Below are 22,404 nucleotides of genomic sequence, written 5' to 3'. Positions count from 1 at the left end.
GCTTGAAAAAGAAGCAAATACGATCAAATTTCACAGCAAAGCGACCAACAGATTCAATGATTCGGAGGATTTTTGTTCGTTTGAGAAGGGGAATCGAAGGAGGACCAAGAAAAAGGAAACAAAAACGAACTTTTCTCGATTTCTCGCAACCAGCAACCTACTACACTCAAATTTTCGCCTTATCGAGCTCCGCTCTCTTCTACCTCGCCGTTTCTTCAGCACGAAGGCGAGCTGAGAAGACGAACCTGCGATATTTATAGTGAAGACCAAGGAGAATGAATGGGACATTTATTTCAGTTGGTACATTAAATAATTGGTGTGTGCATCCACACAAAAATTAAATTGGATTTAAAAAATAATAATAAATTTAACTAAAGATTTGGATTTGCAAATCTTAAATATGAAATCTTGATAAGATCATCCACTATTAATTATTTGAATAATTAAGTAAATGATATATGGGAGGCACGAAATGGAAGGTGTTATCAAGATATTATCTCAGATTTCAATTGAATTTTTTGTAAGATGCAGGTTCATGTATATCAGTTTGTAGATCTCAAGTCACGATAGTATCTAAGTTGTCGATGACTTATTCCTGAGATGAAATTGGTTTTGTGATATGTGGTGTTTTGTATGACCTGTAGATAGAACAAGTAAATATTGTGATATGTGAACATGTGAAACTATGATGTCTTGGTATTGGTGATGACTAGTGTTATGGGTTTGATACAGTTTTTTATGTGATAGATCATATGTGATTCTAATGACTAATACTGTAGGGTATGATATTGATTTTTTGGTTGTACATTAAAAAGGTTTAACCTCTTTTATATCTATATATGAATTATTTTTCAAAAATAATTAAGTAAATGATTTAAATACTGAGTTAGAAGTATAAAATATGTATTTTTTTATTTTAAATGGGAGTATTTTTAATAGCAAAATAAAGATTTTAAAGGATTTTTGAAAAGGCTACTAAATCTCCTTCTCCTTCCATTTTTGTTTCCTCAGTGTCCCTCTTCTTCTTCTTCTTCTTCGTGCGCCTGAAGCAAAATCGTGGCGGGCAATGGAGAGGACGAATCGGAGACGGATTGCTTTTTTACTGTTTCGTGTTTGTAATCGAGATGCCGCCTGCGATTTGGAGAGACGGATTGATTGCTTTTCGCCGTTCTCGGCCCCCCAAATATTCTTTTTGCTTGCTCCAGAATCGGCTCGAGGCTCAGCGATCGGGGCGGGCGAAGAAATTCTCGGATTCATACTTCGGCGTTGATTTGGGGGATGGAGTGATATTGTTTAATCTCGAACGATAAGGCATTCTGATTCTTTGGAAAAGCGGAGCCCTAGAAAGGTTGAATTTTCCAGCTCTTTTTTGTTCTCTGCTTGATAATGCGTATCTATGTTCTGTTCGACAAGTTTCCAGAAAGTGTGATCCTTGAGAGTTGAGATTACGCAAATGGTGTCCATCAACTTGTTCAGGACCTTATCTTCTCCGCCACGACAGAACGTGATTCTTGAAAAAGTTGATGCAGATGAGGAAGAACCTGTGATGGACCCAGCACGGCCACACTTTCAGGTCATCTATGAGTTCTTTCTACGGTTTGTTGCTTCTCCTTTGTTCTTAAGTTGCTTGATCTATTTGATTCTGAGGATTCAAAAAGAGTACAGTACTCGTTCATTAGGAAGGCCACGAACAACATCTTTTATCGATTTGCATTGCCATTGAAGGAAGAACATAAATAAATCATTGCTCTGATTCTGTGCGTTCTGCCTGCCGCAACAGTGTACAGTCTTGTCCATCCTGCGGCAAAGTCGCAAGGAGAGGAGAAGAGAGATACGGATCGGATTACGAAACGTGAACCCAAAACCGAAACCCAAATAACCTGCATCCGAACCCAAAATTCCACTTCCTTGTCGCCATGGTCGCCGGCCATTGCCCTACTTTGGTCCCCCACTGGGATCGCCGCCGTTGCTGCAGTTCCCTCCATTGGCTTTCGCGTACTCGACCTCCGGTTCCCCTCGTCCCTCGCATCGACTTCGGTCCACTGCTGCAGTCGTCCACAGAGCGAGGGTATCGCTGGAGTAGCCAAGGAAAGCGGAAAGGAAGAGCCTTTTCGTGCTCAGCACTTCTCTTTGCTACAGCAACGCGCCGCCTTATATGAGAAACGTCTGTTTCTCCACAACTGCTGACACCGTCGCTCGATTTCAGGTTTCTTAAATCTGTTTCTTTTGCAAAATAGTGAAATAGGTTACAAAATGACACTATTGGATTGATTTGTAAATTTGTTAGCGTCTTTCTGCAGTTGAATCTGGTGACAAGGAGAACAACCCCATCAATGTCCACTGCACTTCTGCTCTCAGTGATCCGACGAGCGCACACCTCTGCGCCGCCACCTCGGCTCGCCAGATTTGTCCTCCGACCGCCAAAGGCTGTATGCCCCTCTTTGCTTAATCACTTTTCCTCTGATAGCTTGGCGCATAATAATCAAGGATTCCTAATCTGTCAAATTCCATGCTTTCTGTTGATTCTTGTTTAAAGTTTGTTTTCTCAGATTCCTTTGCTTTCAGGTGGAAGTAGAGTACTCCGATGGAAGTGCCTTCCATCTGTCAGCTGAGTTTCTTAGAGTCTACAGTCCTGCTGTTGATAGCAAGATTAGAACAATAGGCGGCGAGAAGGTAATAAATCATTTTTATTAAATGATCTTTAGCATTTCTGTTAGAAGATAGTGCTACTGCTGATAACAATATTAGACCTAGCTTTTCTTATGCACTATTAAGATCTAATGATACATTTCTTCCTTTTGATTACAAGATTTGGGCCATAGGTTAATCTATCCCTTCATTATTTTGTTTAATAGGAAAGAACACAAATAATAGCTAAATATTTTTGGACTTTCTGTTCACCATATCAATCTCTTTATTTCTTCTTATAAAGTATATGACCAATGGCTCTTGTATGATTTACTGAAATTATGCCAGTTTAGAGGAGACGCTCAGTAACTGATTAGAAACCACAAAAGTGTACTAGTATGTAATGATGCAATTTCCACTACTCGGTCTGAGTTTGTTTGTTTGGGTTCATTACTTTTGGGATGGCAAAAGATCATGATATATAGACAATGAGCATCTGTTTTAGTGTGAAAAACTCTGCCGTAGTAATGGTCAAGTAGAAATGAACTTCATTTTACATTTAACATTTTTACTACGGGGCTTTGGTCTGTATGAAAAGTGGTTCTCCATGGACTTATTATTTATCAACAATTTACACTTAAGTATTCTTTCATGTTCTTTCTCTTCCAAAGCATCATTTGCATTCTTTTGAAGGGTAAGTGCTCCTAGAAGTCCTTATCCAACTGATAAAAGAGGCAATTCTGAAACTTTATCAGCTAAATAATGTTTCAATCAAAACACATGCATGAATGATTCCAGGTGTAGGTTTGGATTTTTCTCTCTTTTTTTTTTATTTGGTTCTTAATAGCTTCTTCTTTTTAGAATAAAGAAATGAGGGCCTTATTTGGGTGTTTTGGAATACAAAGGGGACGACCTTGCTTGGGCATTTGTCATTCTTCATGTGAGAATAAACCTGCCATTTTTTCTGTCGATAAGAACAACAGTTCAGCAGTAATAAATGAATTTAATTGAAACATGTATTCATTGTGTTGAACTAAAATTTATTGCATATTGATCACTGCAACAATTTCTCACATATTGACAGTAACACTTCAAGTCATCTTCTCTTCTTTTTTGATCTGTTATATGGATACTCGGTACATCATTTATACAAAACAATAAGCTGACACAAGTGTGTGATCATTTGTTTGTTTATATACATCTTGCAACAAAATATTTGAAAAATGCATGGTGATACAATTTCTCAATGGTTCTCCAGTTTTCCTGCATTTTTAGGGAAGAGGAAGGGCAAGACCCACCTAACTATTTTTTGTTTCTATTTTGTAAACTAAATAAACTCTAGTTACATCTAAATCACTGTTATTGAGAAAGTCATTATATCAAAATGTTTTGTTTGTCATACCGTTTGTCGAACCAGGTCATTGCTGGTCGCCGGCACGTTGGAATCATGTCTGCAGAACCAGTGGGAAACTATGGTGTCAGGTAAGAACCATTTTGAATAGAACTTAAAATCTATCACTCCTAAGCATCTCTTTATATCATTTCCTCAGAATAATTTTCGATGATTTGCACAAGACTGGAATATACACATGGGATTACTTTTATCAACTCGGCACAAAGAAGTTTACACTAATGCGGAATTACATCAAGACATTGAAGAAACATGGCCTTAGCAGGGATCCAAAGAGAAGAACATGACATGGATGGTAAAGTTCTTACTGAAAAACTCAAAAGGAGTTTTCATCAAGAAGTTTTTGAAGTAACAATCTGGTTAGCAAGCTGTTCCAAGGAAATTGGAGACAATATATTTCTGTTAGCCTCAAGGTACTTGATACCAATCATTATATTGCACATTTTCTATATTTTTTTCCATTAAAACATAATTTTTTTTGTCAAAATATAAATCTAAATTTGTCAATCAATCTAGATGGCAAGCTGAAAATCTCCATGAGAATCATTGTTTCTCCTTTTTTTCAAAAATGTTTTTTTTAAAAAAATTATATATGGTAGAATGAAGGGATCATTATAATATATACACATAAATAGTTAGGATAATATTTATTAATATACAATTGTATCTTGAAAGGAGCCAAAAAAAAAAGAAATATCTTATTTTATATTCATTATATTTACTTGGATAATATTGAAAGGAAACAAATTACCACTCATTATTTTCATGGTTAAACTCTATTTTTTTTCCTTTTATTTCCATCAAATTGGATTGGAAATAAAAGAAAGGAACTAGTTGGAATGGAATTCCTTCCAAATAAATAAGAAAAAATAATATTATAGAAGAAATAGCCGAAGAAATTGAAAGAAATGGTATCTCAATTTTTAATTAATTTAAAATTTAATCCACAAAAATTTCCATTTATATAGAAATGACGGTACCAATGTGGTCTCCACTTCAGGACCACTTACGGACCGTGGTATGAATGTGGGTACTTGTTCAAGGAATGGTGGGTGGCAGCCACATGTTTTGCCCTAGAACTACTTCCGCCGCTGGCCCTGGCGATGAGCCGTCGCAGTCGAGATCTGCTCCTATTTAAAACCCACGAATTCCTCTTCCCTTCCCTGTCCATCGCGTCCTTGGATTGATCGCTCCTATCTCGCTTCCCTCCTACTTTCTCGATTCAAGATGTCTGCCTACGTCGGCCGATATCACGGTACCCTTTTTCTACTTGTTGATTCTGCCTTTGTGTTCGGTTTGGAGTTGGAAGTAATTGAACTATTGTTCTTCTTCTTTGTTGGTCATCTGATGTATGATTTTTCGGTGCGGAATTTGTGGATTTGTGAATCTTTGCTTAGACTGCGGCGTTTGTTTGCTAAATAGAGTTTAAATCTATGATAATTTTAGACTGACTGTCTCTGGATTATAGTTGTATGCTTCTAAAAGATCTGATTTTGGATTCTAAAGGAGAGATTTTTTTGGGTTTTTTTCATGTGGATCTTCGCCGATCTGAACTTTCTACTATTATCGGCTGGTTTTAGCTATAGCTGGTTTTTTTTTTTTACTGCTAGATCTATTGTAATTTGGTGGATTCAGAACTAGAGGTTGAGGCTAGGGCGAAAGAGCTTAAGTTCTCCGACGGTCTGACAATAATGGTCTTTCCTTCTTTTTCTCCCTCTATTATTACCCTTTCATAAGTATGAGCAGCGTTCTTACTTATGACCTTAGTAGTTGATATAAATCAATCTGACTTTTTTGAGAATTCTAAGGAATTCAAGAGATTCAAAAAAAAAAACTCTATAGCATTATAACAAATAGTCACATACATATCCATAATCTATGATTCCTAACACATGAATGGAATTTCAATTCTCATTTCCAAACCTTAAAATTAGAATTCTGATTCTAAAGAAATTCTACCTCATAGGAAGAATTTTTTGCACTCAGAAATTGGTTCCAAACAAACTGTTACAGTTATATAGCCTTTTTGTTTTATCCTTCTCATCTATTATGCAGTCAGTAGATTTCAAACCTTTATCAGTTTTGCACTCGTTTAAGACTCAGTCATAGATTTCTCATTCTAAATTTCCAGTCCATAACTCTTTTAAGTACATAAGTTGGTAGTTATTAACTAGCTAAACAAATTGTATATTAGATCCAAGATTATGGTGCACCAATCAAACATATTTGTATTGTATTTTCTTGTATGTGTTGCAACTGTTTTTAAGTTTCCTTTATATTGATCTGCTTGAATCTTGTGAAGATTGATTTACTATTACTTAACTGTTAAACATGGTTAGTGGACTTTTGTGGTAATACATTATACATATCAAAAAGTTTCTCAAACTTTTCAGTATCATGCAAACTCTACTTGTAGATGTTGGTTACGATTCAATTTACAAATGTTCCCTGGTGTCCCTTTTGCATTCCTTGCATGTAAAAAGGTCAACTTCTTCTATGTGAGTTCACCAAATCAATTTTGTAGAAGCTTTGTTATAGTTTGTTTTACTGCATTTCATTTATCAGAAGAACTTGACCATCTCTCGTTTATCATTATCTTATTAAGAATATAATAAAAAAAATCTATTTGATTTAGTAAGGATGAACTTTTGCCTGTTTGAATTAGGTTTTTTTCTCTTGCTGAGTAAGATTATTGCTAAATTTCTAACTATATAGGTTTTTTTGCCCTGCTAACACAGTATGTCTTTGGTTTGCAGATGAGCTTATTGCCAATGCTGCTTACATTGGCACCCCTGGGAAGGGTATCCTTGCTGCTGATGAGTCGACTGGTACTATAGGTAAGCGCCTTGCCAGTATCAATGTGGAGAACGTTGAGGAAAACCGCCGTGCGCTCCGTGAGCTTCTCTTTTGCACACCTGGTGGCCTCCAATACCTCAGTGGCGTTATCCTCTTTGAGGAGACTCTCTACCAGAAAACTGCTGATGGCAAGCCCTTTGTTGATGTCCTCAAGGAGGGTGGAGTCCTTCCTGGTATCAAGGTAGACTCGGGCACCGTTGAACTTGCTGGCACCAATGGAGAAACCACCACCCAAGGACATGATGACCTCGGCAAGCGCTGCAAGAAGTACTATGAGGCTGGTGCTCGCTTTGCCAAGTGGCGTGCTGTTCTCAAGATTGGTCCCAATGAGCCATCTCAATTGTCAATCGATGCAAATGCTAGTGGTCTGGCACGCTATGCTATCATCTGCCAGGAGAACGGCCTTGTGCCAATTGTGGAGCCAGAGATCCTTGTCGACGGTCCACATGATATCAAAAAGTGTGCTGATGTTACAGAGCGGGTGCTTGCTGCATGCTACAAGGCACTAAATGACCACCATGTGCTCCTGGAAGGAACCCTGTTGAAGCCAAACATGGTTACACCTGGGTCGGAGTCAGCAAAAGTGACTCCTGAGGTGGTTGCTGAGTACACTGTCCGAACTCTCCAGAGGACCGTTCCTGCTGCCGTTCCTGCTATTGTTTTCCTTTCAGGAGGACAGAGTGAAGAGGAAGCTACTTTGAACTTGAATGCCATGAACAAGCTGAAGGGGAAGAAGCCGTGGTCACTTTCCTTCTCATTCGGCCGTGCCCTGCAGCAAAGCACACTCAAGGCATGGCAAGGGAAGGCTGAGAATGTGGAGAAGGCAAGGGCCGCCTTCCTCACCCGGTGCAAGGCGAACTCAGAGGCAACACTAGGTGTCTACAAGGGCGACGCGGCTGGAGGTGAAGGTGTCTCAGAGAGCCTTCATGTCAAGGACTACAAGTATTGATTGTGCTCTTGCTCATTCCCAAAGTAATCTTTATGTTGAGGGTGTTAAGGCCTAGACATGTTTTTCATTGCTGCATTATGAGATGTTCCTGAATAAGCTGAGACTTTTGCCATCGAAATTACATTCTGTTTCATATGTTTCCTTATATCACTGATTTGCCTTAATCATCATGTTTTCAGTTTTTGTTGGCTTGGATGTTTAAGACTAATCTTGTTAACTTCTTTTGTTACGGACTGGGATTATGTATCATCTGAAAATAATCTGATCATTGAAAGTTTCTAGTTGATACTTTATATTTTTAAATTTAAAATCCTTTCGAAGATGGTCACTAAACAACTATTAATGTAGAACAAAACCCAATCAAACTCTCATACATGTAGAAATTCCTTAAAATTCTATTTCTCTAATCATAAATGTTACACAATAGTACTTTTAACTTCTTTCATACACTCGACAACAAGACAAGAAATATCAAAAATAAATATTGCACGGTAACTTGATAACTCTTAAACCAAATGTACTTCAATTTGTAGGTTATTGCTCTTGATGTTTGCATGGCAACTCTTCTGTTCTGAACTACTAGGAGCATCACTATCAACATTGGATTTCTTTGCCCTCATGGCTCCTAGTTCTTCCTCCACCTCCTTCATCATTGGTCGTTCATTCCCACTTAATTTGAGGCACCTCTCTACGAGCCTCGCCATTCTTTCAACAGTGTGTTCTTCGGCTTCATTTAGAACTATGGGATCAAGGATCTCATGAAGTGTCTTTTCTTTCAATGAACCCAAGAAGTCCATAATTAGGGGTCTCATCTCATTTGTTTTTTGGTAAAGAATTGCTGTCTTCCCTGTCAAAAGCTCTGCGAGAATAACTCCGAAACTATAAACATCACTCTTTTCGGTTAATCTTCCTGTATGATAATACTCAGGATCCAAGTATCCAGGGGTTCCTTGAACAACAGTAGTTACCGAATTCGTTTCACATGTGACAACTCTTGAAGCACCAAAATCAGCTAGTTTTGCGATATTCCTTTCATCAAGTAGAATGTTGCACGATTTAACATCTCTATGAAAAATTGATATGGAAGCTTCGGAGCGTGTGTAAGATAGTGCTCTTGCAATCTCGTAGGCGATCCTTAAACGATCTTCAAATGATAAAGGCGAGTGTTGTTCACGATCAATAAGATGATCAGAGAGTGTTCCACCTGATATAAACTCAAACACGAGCAGAGGGACTTCTGTTTCCAAGCAACACCCGAAGAACTTGACCACGTTTCTGTGGCTGGTTTGAGAAAGAATGAAAACCTCATTGATGAATTGCCCGAGCTCGCTTTCGTTGGTTATCTTTGGCCTTTTGATAGCAACTACGCGTTGATCAGATAAAATTCCTTTATACACATTTCCATGACCTCCGCCGCCGATAATTAGAGTTTTATCAAAATAATTGGTAGCCTTTTCCAATTCATCTAGCGCATAGATTTTCATCCTTTCGATAACAATATCATCTGATGAAAAAGATTGCGCGTTTCTCAGCAACTGTAGATTTTTACGATAATTTTGCTTCTTTTTCTTCACCAAATTTCTTTCCTTCAACCACCTTCTCAGTGTAATAATAGCAATAATAGCCAGAAGAATAAGGAAGCTGCCTCCAGCACTTGCACTAATAATCATAAGGATGTTTTCTGCAAAATCATGCAAGGAAGAGTTTAAATAATGATAATTTGTCCTCAATTTGTGTAATATTTATTAACAAAATGCAGGACAAATAAGATCATGGATTATAAGATGGAAGATATCTTCATTAATATGAAATATTTTGATTAAAGTCCAAAAATAAATCCACTAGGGTTTATGTTCAAAGTGAAAAATATCATTATAATCTAGTGAAAAATGAAAGGGATGGGAGACACCCTGTCTATAAGAATAATGGTAGGAGAGCTTCTAATAAGGTAGATGGTGTGTCCAAATTCAATAAAAATGATTGATCTCGATCGATTGAAGTATATATAGTGGCTTTTTATTTGGTTTGAGGAAAGAATTATTAGAATTACAATTAAAATTTCATATTAAAGATAGAGAAGATCAAACTTAGATTTAAAATGGATATATAGTATTATGAATTTCATTGCACAACAAAATATAGTTAATAATGTTTGTAAAGATTATGGAGGGGAAAATGAAAAATTAGGATATTTTCGCTCTTCTTCTTCTTTTCACTATTGTTGTATTTTTTTTTTTTTTCTATTGAGCAGAAAAAAATAGTTGAAGGTAGAGAACTCACTTGAACTTCGTCGTCGTGGTGGTTGACACGCGGGGTCACCGCAGGTCCAATCGACGACGACCGGAGCAAGTCCTTCGTTCCGCTCATAAAAGTCCTGCCCAGTCGACCCATTCAAGGAGAACCATAACTGATCCACAAGGAAAGAGTAGATACACGGCGAACCGGAGGAGTTGGACATGAAGGAAGTGAACTGTTGCACTCTTGGCGGGATGGCCGTCTGACAGCAGCCGTTGTCGCCGGAGCAAGCGTTGTTATCGAAGGTACCGGTGGCGTTGTTGGCGTTGTTGCAGAGAGAGACGCAGCCGCGGGTTCTATTAACATCAGAGAAACTTCCGTTGTTCGACTGCGTACGGAATAAAACGACGGCGTCGCATCCGATGGCGGTGAAGATGTTTCTGGCGCTGGAGAAGAAGAACGGCGAGCCGGTGAGGTTCATCCCCGACGAGGTGTAGCGTCTTCCAGCGAAGAACTCGGGGCAGGCGGTTGTGATTGGCTGAAGTATTGTGGCTTGGGACGTGTTGAGGTCGATGCCGACGATTTGGATGCATGCCGCGGTAGTAGAGTTTGGAGTCGGCCATGTTGCAGACGACGTCGAAGCCGGCGACGAAGCAGCCGGCCTCGATGCCGAAGGGGAAGGGGATGTCGACGGCGCCGCAACGCCTGGTGCAGGCCGACGACTCTGCTTCAGTTGCATAATTAACTACTAAAAGCAGAAGCAACAGCATGCAAATCTCACACTTGTTCATCATCATCATCATCGATCTCTCTCTCTCTCTCTCTCTCTCTCTCTCTCTCTCTTCTTGTATTTCTCCAGTAGCTAACGAGCTTGATGATTAGAGCATAGCTTCTCGCTGGTGCCTCTATAAATACGGAAATCTTTGTCGGCCATTTTGATAAACAAAAACTTGGGCAACACGGAACTTCTCTACCGTGTGATTCCAAGAGTTTCTAGTCAACGAACGGACTTGTTCAGATTTTTCTGGATTCTGAGGCTTGTTTCTGAGCGAGCTCAGTCTCTTACTGCAGAACGAAGGAAGATGCAGACGGTTGACTTCTAGATGATATCAAAAAAAGAAAAAGTCTTCAATGGCGTCAAACAGCTTTAATATTCGATGGTCATATACTTAAATTAGAAGGAAAAAAAAAAGACATAACACAATTAAAGTTTATAAAGGAATTAAATAAATTTATATGTATATATTTTGTTGAAAGCCTTTAATAGCAAATATTAATTTAATTATTAATTAGCTTAAATGATTACTTTTATATATAGTTTAATAATATATATAATATGTCCCCGGGGCAACGGTGCAACGGTAAAATCCGGGTTGTGACACAGGGATCCACGGTTCGATCCCCAGCTACGGCGTATTTACAAGAATTTTCTTCCAAATGGAGAACGCAATCAAAGGATGCTGGGCATCTGGATTGGCCGCCGTATGCGCTTCCCGATTTACCCTGGTGGTCGGTGGGAAACTTCCGTGGGACCAAGCAAAATATAATTCACATTGAATGAGAAGTAAAATTAATTAATTAAAATATTTTCTCAACGCGTTAGTATTTAATTAACCAATATTTATAAAATATTAACGGTGCATTAAGTTAAGTTATCATGCATAATCTTGATTATGTGATTATCAGATAATTATATAACTAAGATTATAAAATATAAAATATAATTTAATATTATTTAATTTAATTTATTTATTTAGAGAGAATAAAGCATAACTAGTTAATATTTATTATATTGCATTTAATTTATTTTTAGAATAAATTAAATTAATTTAAATTAATAATATTAATAATGATAATATATAAATAACTATAATTTATTTATAATTTTTAAAATTTAAAATAAATAAATATATATATATATATATTAAGAAAATAATTCTTTAAATTATCCCTTTTAATTTTATAAATATTTAAATTAAATTTTATTAAATTAATTAACTTAATTTTTCATTGTACATCTCAATTAATTCAGTTTTAAAATCAAAAAATAATCTTGAAAAAAAATTCATTAACCTCTGTAGAAAACTTTAGGATGTCATGATAATCACGTTCCAAATTTATAACTTATTTATTGATATAACGGTGATACTATATTATTTAAGAATTAATCATGATCTAAATCAAATAAAATTATTGTTGATAATCAAGATTATCAATGATAATCCTAAATCAAATACGCCTCTAACTGATTTAATTATACATCCAAAATTTAGAATTGAGACCGATAGAGAATAAAAACTCTTACGAATATATAATTTACAAAAAAAAATAAATATCATCGTTCAACGATAAAAACTGAAATACAGAGACAAGACAATTAGTTTATAATTATTAAAGTAAACGGACATCCTTGTCGCAGGATTGACAACCAACGTTCTGAATGGATCAGATCGGATTTTTACGCCCTTGGACATAGCTGAATTAGTTACGACGAAGTAGATTTATAGAAGAGGACAAGGATTCGAATTTCGGTGAAGCCGAGATAATACCCTCCTCCGTCGTGGCCAACTGTAATTTCTTAATTTACCTTCTCCTAAATGATCGTGGGATCGACAGTGTGGGGCCACTAGAGTGACGAAATCTACCTTTTGCAGAACAAATCAGACACGGATTTGATATCATGCACATCTTATAGTACAATATTTTTTTTATATACTATTAAATCATTTAAAATTTCCCTTTTAGAATTTAGGGATATAGTATTAAGCAACAAAAAAGTTAAAATAAAAAAAAATTTAGTTGTTCACGGAGGTGTGCCGAGTATATATATAAAGGATTGATATCCTGCGTGTCTTATAATACACAACTCATCCACGACAAAAGATTTCGCTCGGGAGGGTTACGAGCCTCCAGAATAGTAACATTGTCTTCTTTTTTTTTTTTGGTTAAGCTATTTAAGATTACCCCTTTAAGATTTTTAATATTAAAGATAACAAATTTTAAAATAAAAAAATTTTAATTACTCGTGAAGTATACTAGATTGTTATTTTGCACTTCTTATCCAGTACATTCTATGAGTAACTAATTTTTTTTCATTTTAAAATCACACGATATGCTAGTCATAAATTGTTTCAATAAACACCTGACGATGAGTTAAATTTATTACACTTTTGAATGAGTAATCCATTATACATCACAAACGTAATCCAGAGAACTCAAATGAAATGTCAAATGTACATTTAAGAGAAGCACAAACTTAGAAGATTTGTTGACAGATTACAATTCACATCCAGGATTTTTTATTTCTACAACCAAATTCAACAGATAACAAATTAAAAGTTTATAGTTTGGCGATCAAATATCTTAAGAACTCATGACAAAGGATGGAATTCCAATTTATTGAAAGTTCCTATATATGAGACATATATAGAATCAAGGTGAATCCTCCTCCCTCAAACTCAAAGCTTTTGATGAACAGAAAGCTGCATACGCCAAAATATTTGATCAGATAAATGTTAAATAAGTAAAGTTAAATGCAAAGATTGAACAAATCAAACTGAGAGATGAAAGAATTCACCAAAGAACAAGGCCAAGCAATCAATGATCCCTTAGCATCTCCAATAGTCTTGAGGCTCCCATAAGGTCTGATTAATTGCTCAGTGTTATCCATTGCAGTTCCAAGGTGTATTCCTGCCCAATTAGGACCTATCTCAAATCCCCCAACCTTATCATTTGAATCAAGGGTATGAACAACTCCAACTCCCACAATTTTATCTGCATCATTCACACTCTTCAGAGATACTTCAGCTCCAACCTACACTTTCAGGAAAAAGATCAGGATCTTGAAACATATAAAATTGATTAATTTGTTATTACCTTTGAAACAATTTGTATTTCTAAAATTGAATCTCCTTAAATTAATATTTTACTTTTTAATGGCAATATATTTTCTTAACTCAATTTTGATCATGCCAAACTAATCAAAGCATCCATGTGAGCATTAGAATAAACTAATCGATATCATTAGATTTAATATTCGACTCATTCTAAATCATTATAAAAAATAAAATCTATTTAGATATGAATCATTAACAGTTGTACAAGTCATTGAATATTCAATTGCATATTAGCAACCAATCAACAAGTATTTTAACATAGCTTGACTTGAACAGAATAATATATATATATATATATATATATATATATATAGAAGTGATATATTATGCAACCCGTGCTGCGCAACCCTGTGAGTGACACAATTGACTCACTGCCATTGTCGCCGCCCTCGTCGCGTCGTCCGGCCACCGTCGGCCACCGGCCCAGGCGCGATCGACGCGTCGCTCGCCGACGCTTCGACCGACGTCGGATTCCGGCCGGATTGTGATCGGAATCCGGTGCAATTTGGCCAGAACGTGATCAATAGTGGCACACGCTGTATTTCAGTTACAGGCGGAATACGATGTCGACCGAAGCGTCAACGAGCGACGCGTCTATCGCGCTTAGGTCGGCGGTGGTCAGATGGCGCGGCGAGGGCGGGGGCAGTAGCGAGGGGGCGGGGCGGAATATTGTGTATTCCCATATTTGGACCGTAAGATTTGACTCACGATCGCGTGATGGACGGTAAATCCCATGTTATTCACGGACGCGTAGAAAATCGTCGCACAGTATGTATATATATATATATAGAAATGATATGTTGCGCGATGGAGATTTACGCGACCCGTGCGCGACACTCCCGACCCCCAGCCACTGCCACTGCAGTCGCTTTGCCGTCCGACCACTATCGGCCGCCGGATCGAGCTCGATCGACGCGCCAATCACTGGCGCGCCGACTGGCGCCGGATTCCGGCCAGATTGTAGCCGGAATCCGGCCAGAAACCGTCGAACCAGCGCTCGGGCCATTGTGGGCCAAATCGCGATCGAAGACCGGCCGAGGAAGGACCGTCGACGGTCCTTCCTCGGCCGGTCTCCGGCCGCGATTTGGCCAGAAACCGACCGCAATTTGGCCCACAGTGGCCGCTTGTTGAATGCGGCGGTTTCCGGCCGAATTCGGCCACAATCCGGCGCCAGTCGGCGTGCCGGCGAGTGGTGCGTTGATCGGGCTCGGTCCAATGGCCGGACGGCGAAGCAGTAGCGGCGGGAACAGCGACGGGTCGGGCGCTCGCGGCACTGTGCATTCCCATTTTTGAACGGTCCAATCTTCACGATCACGCGTGATGGACGATGATCTCGCTGTTGCGCACGAGCGCGTACCAAACCGGCCTGCAGCATAACATTTTCGTATATATATATTTTGCTTCAGAGTAATTCGTTAATTTCCACGCTGTCGTCCTTGTCTTGTTCTCTCTCTCCTTCCTTCCTCCGAAATGTCCGACTATTAAAATCGAAATTGATCGGAGGGGGGCAGCGAAGATGTCGCGGACGGCGGCTGCTTTGCTCGCCCTCTCGTCTCTGCTCCTCCCGAGCCCTAATCGCCGGACGCTCGCTCTCGCCTTCGCCGGCGCCGCCCTCTGCGTCGCCTCCTACCTCCTCGGCATCTACTCCAACCACCGCCCCTCCATCGTTCCCCAACTCTCCCCCACCACGGGGGACTGCCACCCGCTACTCCTCCCGTCCCCCTCCTCCGCCTCCTCCGACGGACAACTTGGCTTCCTCCCCCTCCACTCCGCCGCCGCCGCCTTCCCAGTCGACCGGCCCTCGCTGCCGCCGCTCCCCTTCTGCCCCGCCAACTTCACCCACTACTGTCCTTGCCACGACCCCCAGCGCGAGCGACTATTCCCCACCCACGACCTCCAGCACCGCGAGCGCCACTGCCCTGACCACCGCGACAGCCCGCCTCGCTGCCGCGTACCGCTCCCGCCTGGCTACCGCGCTCCCCTCCCCTGGCCAGCTAGTCGTGACCGCGCCTGGTTCGCCAACGTGCCCTTCCCCAAGCTGAGCGTGGCCAAGAAGGACCAGAACTGGGTCAGGGTGGAGGGGGACTGGCTGGTCTTTCCTGGGGGTGGCACTTCCTTTATCAATGGGGTCAAGTGGTATGTTGCAGAGATGGCCAAGCAGGTTCCGTTGAGGAGTGGGGAGATTAGGACCGTTCTGGATATTGGCTGTGGGGTGAGTTCTTGTTCTTCTTCAATTGGATATGAATATTGTTCTATGAATTACTAATTTGGAGAATGTGATATCAAACTGTGTGTTCGATTTAAAATAGGTCAAGTTTTTTTGTATTTCATTGAATGCCATAGTTCAAACCTCTCATCACAGAGATTCGTAAAATTCACATAGGAGTTTTGAGTTGACTAGGAAAGATTCCTGTGGATTGTATGTGTACTATGGATTAGAATGGGAACAATGTGAGCCTTGCATCTCTTTAGTCTCATCTAGTTGCACAAAAGAGGTCAACAGAAACTTGTATAGTTTATGTTATCCACATAAATCAGTTAAGTCATGATGCAGCATGAACTAGGCAATAGATAATATTCTAGTCAAATAGCGTACAAAGTAAAAGAAAGAAATAATGTGTGTCTCCAAATGGGGAAGGAGAAAATCCATTAAAAAAAGTCCATACACAATAATATAATTTCATCAAGTTATATTATGTGTATATAATTCCTCCTTGCATAATATTCATTTCCTACTTTCTGATACTTGTCATATTTATCTAAAATGCTTGAAGCATAACTAACATTTAAAATTTCCAGGTTGTTAATTTTCAAATTGTGCCATGTCATTGTTAGACATTTTCACTGATTCTTTTTCTTATATCTCCATTTCTTCTTAATTGCTGCACTAGGTGTGTTGTAAGAAAGTAAGAATATCCTTATTTATTCATGGTTTATTTGTCTTTGCAGGTTGCAAGCTTTGGTGGACATCTTTTGGACTATGATATCTTGACCGTGTCAGTTGCACCAAGAGATGTACATGAAGCTCAAGTTCAATTTGCCCTTGAACGTGGGATTCCAGCAATGCTTGGTGTTTTAAGTATTCATCGGCTCCCATTTCCATCAAGATCCTTTGATATGGCTCACTGTGCAAGATGTCTTATTACATGGACTGGCTATGGTAAGTGCCATTTCTGCCATCCATGTTATGAGTTCATTCGGAGAGGTCAACAAATACATTGTTTCTATGCTTCAACTCTCTATTACAAAGTTACCCTTTCTTCCCTTCAAATTTATTCTATTTACTTGTTTGCATGAAAGTAAGTTTTTTCCCATGTCAAAAAGAGGGTTGATCCCCAATTACTAGATTGGTATGCATAATATATTGATTGATTTTAGTGGTTCTATGAAAAAAAGAGCATTGAGAATATTCAGTGAAGGATTAAAGTTGTTTTCTACTTCATATTATTCTGAAAAAAATAGCTGATGATAGAGTGGATAGAAGGGCATCAAAGAAATAAGAAATGGCTCCTCAAAGAGATTTGATAGTAACTGTAGACTATAGAGTAGATAGAAATTATCCACACGTGGGTTTATGAATAGACTATGTGACCAGAATAAAGTAGATGTGATTTAAATAAAATAAGACAATGTGGGGATTTGGTGATTTACTTTATTAATTGAACTTAGTTTATTTTGTTTTGAGTCTCATTACACTGAGTTTATTGTAAACATTTATATGAAAGGCTTCAATCTATGCTTTGAGAGACTGCTCTTTATAAAGTTTCTGATTCTCCTATCCTCAATCTCTCTCTCTCTCTTTTATCATGAGATCATCTAATAAGGCACACTACTCATACTTCAAGTGCTATGAAACCCAAAATGACTGACTACCAACAAGCTCGATTTGCTAATGCATTTAACTCAATTTAGAGCAATTTTGTGAACCACCTATCATGCACTAGCTTGAGGCTGATGTGGAACTTAGATAAAGAAAATTATATGTACTTTTTAAGTATCAGATATATATCAAGTGGATAAAAATACTCATGTTAATTGAAATGTAATATTAGTCATTTTGAGCATTTATGTGTTGCTTTTAGAGAAGAATTTGGACAATTGGATTGATTCTATAAGTTTATTAATGGACTTATTTTACCTAATTTAATAAAAGATTACTATGAACTGTAAAATGTCAAAATGTCCTAATTTTAATTTCTAACCATCTAATGGCAAACCATAGCTGTCCGCATTATGTTTTATGCTCTTGCTGACTTCTTGGATTTGCCTATCTAACTTTGTAATTCTAGTTATCTAATGTGTAGTCCTTGTGCATTATTCTTGAAAGAAAACATAATTGAGGCCATCATGGAAACCTCTAAGAGACAGTTGATGGAACTTTTCTAATTTTTAGTTTTTTTGATTGCCAGATGGTCTGTACTTGCTGGAGATAGATAGGGTTCTTAGACCTGGTGGCTACTGGGTTTTGTCTGGGCCACCAATAAACTGGAAGAACATGTATAAAGGTTGGGGACGGAAACGTCAAGAAGTAGCAGAAGAGCAGAAAGCTATAGAAGATTTAGCTAAACGGCTTTGTTGGAAGAAGGTTTCAGAAAAAAGCACCATGGCTGTGTGGCAAAAGCCTACAAACCATTTGCATTGTATGAAAAAATCAAAGACTCTTAATTCTCCACCTTTCTGTTTAAGAACTGACCCTGATTCTGCTTGGTGAGCTTTTTTCTTGATTTAATATTGTGCCTTAACTTGAAGTTAATCCACTTGTTATCATCTCTCAGAGATTTCAGTAACTGTTTGATCTTAATTCTTTTATTACCTGCCATATATGCAACTTCAATATCAGTAAGACTGACTTTTTTTGATATGTTTGTTCCATCCTTGCCCGTTAGTGTGATGTTTGAAGAATTCCTTTGTCATAGGTTTTGCTTGTTAGATGTGTCTGTTGGAAGTTCATATGATGAAACAGTTCAAGACTTGCTGATAAAGTTGGATTTCAATATTCTTGATCCATAGGCAATGTGAGTGAGGCAAAGTATAAAAATAAGAAGTGTACCAAGAAAACAATACACTGCAGGCTAGAATCTTTGCTTCTGTGATCTAGGGCAATAGTTGTAAAGTTGAGGTAGACAATATCTGAGTCTGGGTTGCATAAAGTTCATGCTAAAATTTTGGATCCTACATCTCCTTCTCCTGACATAAATATATAGATTGGTCCCTTTTCTCAACAACTTGAATTGTTGGAAAGGAACTTAAGATGTTGACTTTGTGTTTAAATCCTGCTATCAATTTCTGTTGGTTTAGGCTAATCAAATTAAGTATACCCATATTTGTGGTGATTAATAAGACTATAAATATATAAATCTATCTTTTTCCTAACATCTCAAGCTTTTTGGAGGCTGATAAACTTTATGAGAGGTCAAATATTATGTTCTAGATACCGCTAGGTTTTAAATCAACATACTCTTTTTTCAGAATTCAATTTTGAGATTTATGTTGCCATTTGGAACTCTCTCGCTGTATTAGCTAGATTTCCAATGTTAGGCACGCGCCCCACACTCAGGATCAAAACCACCATTCACTGTAAACAGGCAAAATGAAGACAGCAATTTGGTGCTTTGTGCCTCGAATAATGTTTGTGAGCCTTTATTTGGAGTTGGTTCTTAGGAAGTGCATTTGTTGGATGGCTTCTTTTTTTCTCATAGGCTAATTATAATAAAAATGGAATAGTTCCAGTTAATCGTACACTTTAAGTTGCATATCAAAAGTACAAATCTTTCAGATAACATCTTACAAATCTTTCAGATAACATCTTTCCATGTGAAGCATACAACCCATCAGTCTGAATGAAGCTAATAATCATTTTGAAATTTTCTAGCATCTTAACCTCCCACATATTTAGATCAGATGTTTGCCTCTCTTGTGCTTATGGTACCATTTGTATCTTTACTATCAAGAATTACTAGTTGAGCTGTATTTTGCAATAATGGTCTATTACATGGCAGGTATGAGAAGATGGAGACATGCATTTCTCCTTTACCCAAGCTGGAGGTACTAGAGCATACAGCTGGTGGAAATCTTGTCAATTGGCCTAAGAGGTTAAATGCTACACCACCAAGGATACTTGCTAGGAGCATTGAAAGGATCACCATTGAGAACTTCAATCACGAAAACAAACTATGGAGTGAAAGGGTCTTGCATTATGAGGCATATCTCAGTAATCTGCCCAGGGGTAAATACAGGAATATCATGGACATGAATGCTGGCCTTGGAGGCTTTGCTGCTGCTGTGTCCAAATATCCTGTTTGGGTTATGAATGTTGTTCCTATTGATAATAAGAACAACACACTTGGCATCCTATATGAACGTGGACTTATAGGAACATACATGGACTGGTATGATACTCCTAAAATTTTAACCAAGTTATTTTATGGTTTCGTGAATGAAACTATGAGTACTTAAATAGCGACATTACTAGAAACAGTCATTAAGAGAGTTTGAATCAGGATTTTTAAAGTGCTTAGCAGTAGTTCAGTCATAAAAGAATGGGAGCTTTCTTCATTACGATGAGGATAAGTCTGCATACACATTGATGGCAGCCTCATGACCCACATTACTATTTAGTGTACAATAGTTTAAACTGACTACCCCTTCATTCTAACTATTAGTTGAGTCTTAGTGCCTACTTGTATGCATCCATAAATGGGTAAAGAAATAAGAGGAACTCCTATAAGTACTATCTAACTTTCAAACAGTATGAAACACATGAATATCCTGTTTTCAGGTGTGAAGCTTTCTCCACTTATCCTCGCACATACGATCTGATCCATGCTAATGGAGTGTTCAGTATGTACATGGACAAGTAAGCTTTCTTCTTCATTATATTGACTACTCTGTTTGATTGAATCCTTATAATTAATCCCTTTGATCAACTTAAATTAATAGTTTCCCAAATGTATTGTATTTGTAATCATCTTTTATGTATAACTATGAACATGAATGTGTGCATTCTACTGGACAAAGCATTTATATGGCTTGTCTTATTTGATGGAGTCCACAAAAGTGGGTTTGAAGTACCTGAAAACTAACAATATTGGAACGCAGGAAATGAACTTATAAAGATTGATCTTTTATGTCATAATGATTAACTGAATTAACAATCAGTCAATTGATAGTTCCACTAAGATCCTCCTATTAGTTGGAATTATTAACTATTACCTGAAATAAGTCCTGCTGTGGTCATATGAGTGAATTGAAATTTTGAAACATGTGAAATTAAATGGTTGGGTTAGGAGGTAGTTGACTCCAAGTAATTGGGATAAACACAGCTTGACAATTAGTCGATTATGACAACAATAATAATGATGAAACCAAAGATGTTTGAACTTATAAAAGTTTCAATGATGATTGTACCTCCCTAAAAGAACATATACCCTCAACTAAACTGTGTTAGTTGTTGTGATAGTCTGAAACAAGAGACAATAAAATCCAAATCTTAAATGATATGTAGCTGGAAACTGGAGTTGAACTTTGAGATACCATTATAGAAACTATGGAAGTGAAATTGTAACATTATCCTATGTATTGCCACTATTGTGTGGACTTTCTTTTGATCAATGATCCTACACATGAAGCTTTTTAGGTGCTTTGTTTAACTTTTGCAAAGTGGAGATTCTTCAATATAACTATAAATTCTTGTTTCCAGATGTGAATTTACTGGCATCGTACTCGAAATGGATCGCATCCTTCGCCCTGGAGGTGCTGCTATAGTTCGTGATCACATTGATGTTATTGTCAAAGTAAAGCAATTAACAGATAGTCTAAGATGGCAAAGCCGCATCGTTCACAGCGAAAATGGACCTTTCCATCCAGAGAAACTTCTCATAGTTGACAACTCAGTACAGTAGACACAAATGTGAGGTCAAGAAGATGATCTAAGAACACCACTTCAGCAGGGGACGGTGCCTCGTCTAGATGGGAGAGTGGCTCTTCTTCCTCAATCACAATGCCATGCCATTATATGGAATTGGTTAGAGGTAACGTAGTGTCGAAACACTTATTTTTTAAGTAAAAAAAAAAACGAACACATAACTCATTAGTTATTGTTTGAGGGATTCATGATATGTATGTATGTTGTATGAACTTTATGTAACTTCAAATCAAAGCAGCAGTCAGTACATTAATTTGATTAACCAAGCCATTTATGTTTGAGAGTCGAGTGTATTGTCCCATGGCATAATTGAATTGGTTATGACAAAGCAAGATTGCTCAATCAAAGGAAGAGAAAGATTTCTCAATTTTTAAATCTGCCTCCCAAGTAAACGGCACATAAATATTTTCAAATTAAATGCGCAATTGTAATTTTTCATTTGTTTGTCTTAAAAAAAAATTAGACTGATCACTCAATCGATCTAATAACTATGACACATCTAAAT

At 37.9% G+C, this 22,404-nt stretch overlaps 3 protein-coding genes and 1 pseudogene across 5 annotated transcripts; 3 read left to right on the top strand and 1 right to left on the bottom strand.

Moving 5' to 3' along the window:
* Positions 1-1,957: 1,957 nt before the first annotated feature.
* LOC141828960 (uncharacterized) lies at positions 1,958-4,491 on the top strand. Of its 2 annotated transcripts, none has more exons than XM_074716354.1 (5): positions 1,958-2,206; positions 2,301-2,429; positions 2,566-2,673; positions 4,046-4,110; positions 4,179-4,491. In XM_074716354.1, the coding sequence occupies exons 1-5, from the start codon at positions 2,156-2,158 to the stop codon at positions 4,324-4,326; spliced, it is 501 nt and encodes a 166-aa protein (XP_074572455.1). In that variant the 5' UTR covers positions 1,958-2,155; the 3' UTR covers positions 4,327-4,491. The 2 variants fall into 2 exon arrangements, with proteins under 2 accessions (XP_074572455.1, XP_074572456.1); XM_074716355.1 differs by having other exon boundaries at positions 2,288-2,429.
* A 612-nt stretch (positions 4,492-5,103) lies between these two features.
* On the top strand, positions 5,104-8,008 carry LOC141828959 (fructose-bisphosphate aldolase 1, cytoplasmic-like). Its single transcript, XM_074716353.1, has 2 exons — positions 5,104-5,294; positions 6,796-8,008. The coding sequence occupies exons 1-2, from the start codon at positions 5,267-5,269 to the stop codon at positions 7,842-7,844; spliced, it is 1,077 nt and encodes a 358-aa protein (XP_074572454.1). The 5' UTR covers positions 5,104-5,266; the 3' UTR covers positions 7,845-8,008.
* Positions 8,009-8,336: 328 nt separating this feature from the next.
* Positions 8,337-10,898, bottom strand: LOC141830202 (wall-associated receptor kinase 2-like; annotated as a pseudogene).
* Positions 10,899-15,460: 4,562 nt separating this feature from the next.
* On the top strand, positions 15,461-22,161 carry LOC141829710 (putative methyltransferase PMT19). 2 transcript variants are annotated; one of them, XM_074717238.1, is made up of 6 exons: positions 15,461-16,187; positions 16,925-17,135; positions 18,385-18,682; positions 19,975-20,364; positions 20,754-20,831; positions 21,675-22,161. In XM_074717238.1, exons 1-6 carry the CDS (start codon positions 15,492-15,494, stop codon positions 21,874-21,876), a joined length of 1,875 nt encoding a protein of 624 aa, XP_074573339.1. In that variant the 5' UTR covers positions 15,461-15,491; the 3' UTR covers positions 21,877-22,161. The 2 variants fall into 2 exon arrangements, with proteins under 2 accessions (XP_074573339.1, XP_074573338.1); XM_074717237.1 differs by having other exon boundaries at positions 16,925-17,180.
* Positions 22,162-22,404: the final 243 nt, after the last annotated feature.

The sequence above is a fragment of the Curcuma longa genome, chromosome 5, assembly GCF_044706935.1.
Source record: "Curcuma longa cultivar G26 ecotype Majalengka, Jawa Barat chromosome 5, ITB_CL_G26_1.1, whole genome shotgun sequence".
Classification (NCBI taxonomy): Eukaryota; Viridiplantae; Streptophyta; class Magnoliopsida; order Zingiberales; family Zingiberaceae; genus Curcuma; species Curcuma longa.
This window is presented reverse-complemented; position numbering and strand designations above follow the sequence as displayed.